The 8,271-nt window shown below is 51.2% G+C and overlaps 2 protein-coding genes across 20 annotated transcripts; one reads left to right on the top strand and one right to left on the bottom strand.

The window, feature by feature from the left end:
* The first annotated feature begins 290 nt into the window (after positions 1-290).
* Positions 291-2,542, top strand: LOC112891096 (DEAD-box ATP-dependent RNA helicase 42). Its single transcript, XM_025958023.1, has 2 exons — positions 291-912; positions 1,886-2,542. Exons 1-2 carry the CDS (start codon positions 357-359, stop codon positions 2,377-2,379), a joined length of 1,050 nt encoding a protein of 349 aa, XP_025813808.1. The 5' UTR covers positions 291-356; the 3' UTR covers positions 2,380-2,542.
* A 147-nt stretch (positions 2,543-2,689) lies between these two features.
* LOC112891094 (putative heat stress transcription factor A-6a) lies at positions 2,690-5,318 on the bottom strand. 19 transcript variants are annotated; one of them, XM_025958021.1, is made up of 5 exons: positions 4,784-5,318; positions 3,879-4,631; positions 3,547-3,637; positions 3,358-3,387; positions 2,690-3,270 (listed from the first exon to the last, which is right to left on the bottom strand). In XM_025958021.1, the coding sequence occupies exons 1-2, from the start codon at positions 5,105-5,107 to the stop codon at positions 3,897-3,899; spliced, it is 1,059 nt and encodes a 352-aa protein (XP_025813806.1). In that variant the 5' UTR covers positions 5,108-5,318; the 3' UTR covers positions 2,690-3,270; positions 3,358-3,387; positions 3,547-3,637; positions 3,879-3,896. The 19 variants fall into 19 exon arrangements, with proteins under 19 accessions (XP_025813806.1, XP_025813805.1, XP_025813797.1 ...); XM_025958020.1 differs by having other exon boundaries at positions 3,358-3,435; positions 3,520-3,637; XM_025958012.1 differs by having other exon boundaries at positions 3,532-3,637; positions 3,705-4,631.
* Positions 5,319-8,271: the final 2,953 nt, after the last annotated feature.

Here is an 8,271-nt window from a genome sequence, read left to right on the forward strand (position 1 = left end):
CTAAATTATATCATATCACATGTTCATAGATCTACTTATGTGGAATCTAATAAAATTGGTTTTATATCTTATAATTTTTGCTAATTTATTATGATTTTTTAAAGATTCAGCTAAAATAAATATAAAAGAAAAGAAAAAAATCACTGAGAAAAGTCAGAAAAGTTATAGTTCGGTATCGCGACTTAAGAAGTTCAGACGGACGGTTTTACGGTTGAAGAGAAACTCGGTTTCATTGTCCAGGTAAAATGAACTTTTTCCACCAGGAAAAACAAAGAAGGCTTCTCTCTTCGTCCTTCCCGTCATTCCACAAGCCCACGACCCAGGCGGCCTCTGCTCTCTCTCTCTCTCTCCGCGCTATGGAGCTTGATCTCGAAAGCGGCGGCGGGGGAAGCAGGGCGGTGGCACTCTCCGTTGACTCCCCAACGGCCGACCTCGGCCGCGGGGACCTGGGCGGCGGCGGCCCCTCCGCGGACCGCACCGTCTCGCGCCGCCACGTGTCCCTCCGCCTTCTCGATGGCGGCGGCGGCGAGTCCGGGGTCGCGTTCGAGGTCGTCGGCAGGAACCCCGTGGCGGTCCGCTCGCTGGATGTCTGGACCAGCGGCGTGTTCCGGCGCGGGGAGAAGGGCGAGCTCAGGCCCGGGGACGCGCTGTCGCTGTCGCTCAAGGCGCCCGCGTTCTGGGCGGTGCGGAGGAGGGAGGAGAACGGGAAGGGTGAGGTGGATGCCGCCGTGCTGGACGCAGTGGCGAGGCGGGAGAGCCGGACGCGGGAGCGGAAGGAGCGGGAGCGGGAGAGGGAGAGGGAGAGGGAGAAGCGGGCTGCGGAGGAAGAGGCCATGGAGGTCACTGAAGAGGAAAAGGAGGCGGCGGCGGAGGGTTTGGATATCGATCTAGCAAGCGTCGATCCGGTTCGAGGTAAGCTTGTGTTCCTTTTCCTTGCATTTCAGGGAAGTTGAACTTTTCCAAGTTCCAGGACAAATTTTTTTAGACAAAAGTTCCAGGACAAATTTGAATTCGTTCCACATACATTTCTAGCGGTGAACTGATACTGCTCTCAATGTAGGTTATTTTGGACTGTCTAGCTCGCATTTGATCTCATTTCGATGTTGCCCTGCGTACGCCGCACGTGCTGGTTGATGATAAGTTCAGAATAATTATTGGCAACCCTGTCAGATTTCACAACAATGCTAGTGTGTGATGCAGAAGTAACAGTTTGGTGTAGCTTCAGTTTTTTTGTACTGTATTTTTCGAAACCTGATGCAACATTGTGTTTGAAAGGAATGTGTGAATGGGGAGAAGGTTTCAATTCCTTTAGAATTTGCATCGCTGTGAGGGCTATTTTTTTTGGAATTCAGTTACAAATTTGATTGTACATAGCTTTTTAGCGACAGATTGGTACAGTGTTCAGTTTAGGTTGGATCGAAGTTGTGTGGCTTGCAATTAGTTGGGTTTCAATTTTGCCTTATGTACTCTGCTTTCATTAGTTGACGTACATTCAGAATACTTGTTGTCTAGCTTGTCAATTTCTGAACAAGGCCGTGTCTGATGAAGAAGGAACAGATTGATTTAGATTCAGGTTTTTGTACTGTATTTATATGGAACTGTATATTTTGATAGGGTAACATCTGAACGCAGAAGGTTTCAATCCCTGGACATTAGTGAAAACACAAAACATTTCATATGGTTAAAATTGGAGTAATGGACTATTGGCCATGGTTTTTCAATAAAATCATATTTGAGCAATAGTGAGTTTTTGGTGTATTTTTCTCCTGTTGCCAGGAGAAGGCATTAATGTTGAAATAATTACCCAAATGTTTTTGGCTTGTTGTCTTTATTGCCAAAATACATTTCTGTTCTATTGAGTGACGAAGTATGGTTTTGCCTGCAGAATTTGGGTTCTTGTCAATGGGCCATGAATTTGACAGTTATCCAAAGGGAAGGATTCGTGCTCCAAAGGATTGGAATTGGTTTCTAGAGGAAACGAAGAGGACCCCGGACGATGAAGATGATGAGATTAGCAACAGGAGAGGTAGATCAAAAGGCTGGGGTCAGAACAAGAAGAAGAAAGATGGAGAAGGGGAAGATGAGGACTGGACTGATGAGAGTGAGGATGAAAAGGAATCCCCGGCAAGAGGTCCTGGTGTGAAGAGGTCAAAGTATGTGACAAGATCTAAAGGCCCGAAAAAGCCTCGTCAAGAGATCTCAAAGGCTAAAGGTGGAGATGATGATGACGAGGTTGAAGAGGTAGGGGAAGAAGAGGATGAGGAAGATGAAACTCTGGGAGGTTTTGTAGTTAATGATGACGACGATGAGTCTATGGAAGAGTTGAGTGATGAAGAGGACGAAGAGGAGGAATTCGACGATGAGGAAGATGATGATTGATAACACTATCGGAAATCAACCCTCTCAGTGATGATGTAAATTGCTGACAAGTAGTTTTTTTTAGAGTTACAAGTAGTTTTAATTTGTTCTCCTTTGAACTTGTGTAAATACTGTTTGACAAGTGTTGTTACTTTTGAAAGTGACGTTCGCTAAGCTGATGCAATCTGCCTTTGTTCTCTTGGCTCTGATTGCCCTTCTATGCGGTGAATGAATTTACGCTCACCCGTGCCTTGACGTGCGGCCACGAATCTGTGTCAAGCGATTCCGTCGGAGACGAGGCCTGCACGATCAACAGAAACTCGCCAACAGCTGCCTTGATCAAGATGTGATGTGCCCCCCGTGCGGGCGTCATCAGAATATTGAAGAGTGAGCTTATCTGGGTGAGATGTTCAGTTGTTCCTGTTTGGGGGCGGAGCCACATCTTGTGGTCCTTGGGAGGCCTGGGGACATTGGCAAAATATTCAGCCCAAAGTGCCCCCAACAGTGCTCGTTTGTCACCAGGAGTTTCTTCTTTGACTTCTGTTCTTCTGCTACTGATCAAATCCATCAGAAAACGAAAACGCGATGTGATAGGCTGATAGCTATTTCCGTTTCTTCAGGTCGGCCATCTCCACCCGTTGGATGTACATCAAACGGCGTCCATTCCTTCTTTCTTCCTCCATGAGGCGCTGTTTCTTTTCCTGGCGCAAAAGCACATTGTGCTTCCTCAGGTGCACACAGCTCACCCCAGCCCGTCCACCTCCTTCCTGCCTCCGATTGAGTCCTCACTGCCGGATCTGTGATCGCTGCCCCTGCCCCGCTACCGGGATCCGGCTCCATCGAGCCGTCTCCTCTTGCCCTTGGCCTGGCACCGGCACTCCATATCCGGCGGTTCTCCGCTGCTCCTCCCCCCTAAAAGCAAAACAGACGAGGAAACCATCACGGGAAGCTCGCCACATCAGCGTCATCAAGAGAAGGAAACCACCATCGGAAGCTCACTGATCATACGAGAAACTCCAATCCAATCACCTGAAGTTCAGGAGTGAACAAAGAAAATCCTCGTCACTGAAAGAGCCTCTGAACAATGAAACTAATAGTATCATTCAGAAAAGAACAGATGGAACTGAAATCCAAGAGGATATGAATACGATTCATTCTTACATTCATTCATACCGCATGCGACATAACCTTATAAGTACATCAACCACCTGGAGCAGGCCGCTGCATCCATGGACACGCCCACTCCTTGGGTTGTATGACTCATCGCCATCATCGGATCCTACAAAACAGAAGTAGAATCCGAATTAGCAGACCGTTTACAGACTTAATAATCAGAACTAACTAACCACAATCAAATAGGAAGGCTAACGATACTAATACACAAGCCAAGACACGGCCATTATGGTCCAATCCACAGGCACACTGCTGGAGTACTGTACCCACACAGCTCCAGTGCCGCCATTGTAAGTTAGCTGCTGAGTGCTCAGCACTGAGCACCATTGCAGCTGCACGGTCTGCACCTTGCGGAATCGTGGTGATCAAGGGCTTGGCGAGCCCAGGCAGCCAATCTGCTGCACCAGCTCCTCCACCTCCTCGTCGCCCATCTCCTCCCACGGCTCGGCCGCCTCCGCGGCGGCCGCGGCCGCGACGAGCTCCTCCACCTCGTCATCGATCTCCACCTGCTCCTCCCCGAGCAGCTCGTACCATATCATGTCCGTGGCGGTGGCGGTGCTGCTGGAGACCTGGCTCGCCGCCGCGGCGGCCAGGACGGGAGCCGCCTCGACCTCGGCGCCCGCCGCCAGCGCCAACTCCTCGAAGGCGAGGACGTCCGCCGCGTCCGGCGCGGCCGCGGCGGCGTCGAGCAGCCGCCGCTTCCTGCCGGCCTCCACGGGCGCCGCGCGGCCCCGGCGCGCCAGCAGGCCGTCCAGGAAGCCCGGGTTCCCGACGGCGCGGGCCAGGAAGGCCGTGCACTGCTCCTGCCGCCGCTCCGTGCCCCGCACGCGGCGCTCCATGTCCAGCAGCTGCGCGCGGGCCTCCTGCTGCCCGCGCCGCAGCCGCGCCAGCTCCCGCACCAGCGCCTCGCGGTCGCGCCGCAGCTTCTCGAGCTCCTCCTTCTCACGGTCGCCGCTCCCGGCCGCGCTGGTCCTCGCCGTCCTGGATCCTCCCGGCGCGGCGCCGCGACGACGGCGGATGTTGGCAAGGAGGTGGTGCTGGCCGGCGAGGAAGTCGGCGTGCGCGAACTCCCACCTGTCCGGGCTCACCTTGCGGAATCCCTGCACGGCATTATCGCGTGCACACGAACGGCACATCAACAATTGATGAGCAAAGACCAAAGAGAATCAGCAAATGGATTAGCAGAAGAACAACACCTGTAGGACTAACATTGCAATGTCAATAATTACGAATTGTAAATGCGATTACTGACGTAGGTGTTGAGCTGCCGAAGGAAGGTGGAGAAGTTGGCGTGCTTGAAGCGGCGCGGGAGGAGCCCCGCCGCGAAGGCGTGCGGGTCCCACACCACGAAGCTGTTCCGCGCCGCGCTCCACGATACCACGCCGTCCGTCGCCGGGTCCTCCACCAGCTCGAACATCTTTGCCAGGAACGGCGGAACCTGAGACGCCGCCGGCGACTGCCAGGGCTCCGGCGCCGGCGCCAACGCCGCGCCTGCTCGCCCCCCAGCGTCCAGCACCACCACCACTTCGTCGTCGTCCTCCTCCTGCTTGACCGTCACGGCCGCAGGGTGCTCCATCCGGCGGAGTCTGCTGCGTCGGGTAGGCGGGTGCGCGGGTCGGTGCTTTGGCGGGAGACATGGGGTGGCGTCCTGGTACTTATAGGGAAGGCGCGGAACGTTCTGGAAAGTACGAGAAGGAAGGGATGGAGGAGCACGAGCTGCGTCGGATATTTTGGTTGGAAGCTTCTCAGGGGCGCTGGAGCTCGCGGGACGCCGGGGCCGCGAGATAGTTTTGCGGCCGCCGTGGCGCGTCGCGCGATCATTGGACTTGAATTTTTTTTTATGTATCTTTTTTTGGTGGGAATCGTTTGATTTGATTGATGGGGACGTGGTGTTAGTACCCCATCATCTCCAGCCAGGCCGGCAGCACTCCGCCAAAGCTCCAGGTCCAAGAAGCACAATGCGTGTCACTGGATCGGAATGGATCCACTCGCTTGCATGCGAGCGAAAGGGCTGAGCCCGTGTACGAGAACTAGAACTACACGAGAGAGAGGAAGAGCGAGGGGAGAAAAACAAACTGTAAACATATTCTTATTCCTCAAGCATTCCTCTGCTCTTCCTACCTCTATCCTGTTCTTCCGCTTCCCCAATTCAATTATCCTTTTTCCTACTCCCTGCTACCCTCTCGCTGCAAACATGTGGGTGCCCCCCGTGCCAGTCTGCCAGAAGCATTTGGATCTGGTTGATTTGAATTGGGATTGGGCTTGGCTGGGCTCGATCGGGAACTGGTCTATAGGGTGGTGCTAATCAGGGCCCATCTTAATGTGGGCTAATCGGGTCGTTGGGATCAGATAAACGGATACGGTCCAGAACGGCCCGGCCCAAACTGATGGCCGCCGGTGGTCCGATCGTGAGTACTCCCTCCGTGGCAAAAAAATGCAACGCTCGTTTTTCGAGGAGCTAAATAATTTGACGTTTGACCAAATTAATATAAAATAATATAATTATTTATATTATATAATAAGTATAATTAGATTAATCATGTAATATATTTTCATACTAAATTTATTTAAAAATATAAATGTTAGTAATTTTATTTGTATAGATTTGGTCGAACATAAAATTATTTGACTTGTCGGAAAGCGAGAATTGCATTCTTTTATGATGGAGAGAGTGGACACGGAATATGCAGTAGTCGGAGCTAGAGGTGGTAATGGATCATGGTACTAGTAATCTTTTCACAATTTAACTTAGATTTTTAATATTGAGCTTAAAGTTATATAAAATTATTAAAATTGTATAAGATTAGAATCAGACTTTTAGATCTGGATAGATTATCTAGGTAAAATTTTAAACCCTCTACCACCCCTAGTCGGAGCACAACGGAAAAGGCCATGGCGTGCGCTGCAGGCTGCCGTGTTGTGCGCTGTGCACGGTGGACACGCAAAAAATAAATTTTATCTTTGGTTTGATCGATCGACAAACCATGATCGACGAACCTTGCAACTTTTTTTTTGTATGGCACGACGTAATTTTCGCCACGCCTGCACAGGCAGGCATCGCCGAGTTCATCGTCGGTGAAGTCGATGCAGCCGCCGGCGGTGATGCCCTTGCGCTCCCACGTTGACACGCACGTCGAGCCCGAGTATCTGATGTGTATTTCTCGCAAGTTACTCTCTTTTGGTTGGACTGTTAGAAACTATAAGAAGGCGTTTGGTTCGGCCTTTTTGCCCCGTCATCGGTTTACAACGACATTAGTTCCTGTTATTTTCTGTTTATTTTGATCGACCTGCAACCGATCGCAGCGCGATCGGATACTGGGCCATGCAAGCTCGTTACCACTCCCCATCCGGCGTTATCTGATCCCGCAAGGCCGACGCAGCGTGGCACCTCGTTACCAAACAAAAGATGTTTTTGAATTCCCTGCAGCAGCTACCGCCAGCAGCTGATTACGGTGCCGTTCCCGCACCCAGCACGGAACCAAACACCACCTGAGTGAAGCTGAGTTAGCGTTTGGTTCACCATTTTATAACGTAACCAGATTACGGCGGGGAAGCAATCACGTTACTTGCGTTTGGTTGGAGGTGGTATGTAATCAATTACCATGGAATCGGTTACCAGCATATTCAATCTCGTTACCGCCGGCCGTGGTCTGTTAACGCATCGCGTTGCCTTCTCCAAAGGAAAATACTAGTAGCTAGTAGAACGTACGTAGTGCGCTACCGGCGGGCGCAGGCACCGCAACTCGGAAGAAAGCACACAAGCCTTGCTAGTAGCTGAAATTTTTAGTAGAAGTGTTATCTGATACCGTTACAATTTTAAACCAAACAAAATATGCAAGCACTCATCCCACCTTCGATTACACTGTGAACTGATTCCGTTTGCGTTTGCATTACCACTCCTACCAAACACTACCTCATCGGACAACTAACACATCTCTTCTACAAACTAATGCGGGTAAACTGCACAAATTGAGTGTTTGAAGCATGTGTTCAGAATCCGCTCGTAGTTGGTGATGAAGTGGGAGCGTAAGGGTGCATAACATTGGACATTACGGGTGTGTTTGGTTGCTTATACTAACCTAGCCAGGCTTATGATCTAATCTAGTCTAAGTCTAACCGCAGCAGTACAAATTGGTGATGCCGCCGCGCGCGGCCGAGCTCCGTCGGACTTGCGGGGGAGCTGGCCGCCAGCGGCGTTCCTCCATAACGCAGCGAACGAGCAGGTACCGAATGTAAGGAGATGCAAAATAGTTTTGCCCGGTGAGTTAGGTGGAGCCTAGCTTGCTGGAAACCAGCTACGTTCGTATTTCCAGTAAACCAGCCCGACCTCCCTTTTCGGCAAACCAGCCCAACCTCCCTTTTCGCCCGTTGGAGCATAACTTAGGGCTGTTCGGCACCATAGATTGATGACGGGCTGTCAGACCCGGGCATACGGGAGTGTGTACGTGGCGTACTTCTTGTAGGATATGGGATGGGATATGGCCCACGCCCTACATCTCGTAGTGCAGTAGAACTACTCGTATAGTAGTGAAATTAGTTGGACACGGTAGGAAACTGCCCGAGAAATACTCGGGTAGGACTCCTGGGTTTGTACCCGACTGGAACTTTCATGTAAACTTGTCCCCCCAGACTACATAAGGGCGGACAGGGACCCCTTAGGGACAATCACCATCAAAAGCAATACAAACCACACAGGACGTAGGGTATTACGCTCTCGGCGGTCTGAACCTGTCTAAACCT

The sequence above is a fragment of the Panicum hallii genome, chromosome 4 (genome assembly GCF_002211085.1).
Source record: "Panicum hallii strain FIL2 chromosome 4, PHallii_v3.1, whole genome shotgun sequence".
In the NCBI taxonomy this organism is placed as follows: Eukaryota; Viridiplantae; Streptophyta; class Magnoliopsida; order Poales; family Poaceae; genus Panicum; species Panicum hallii.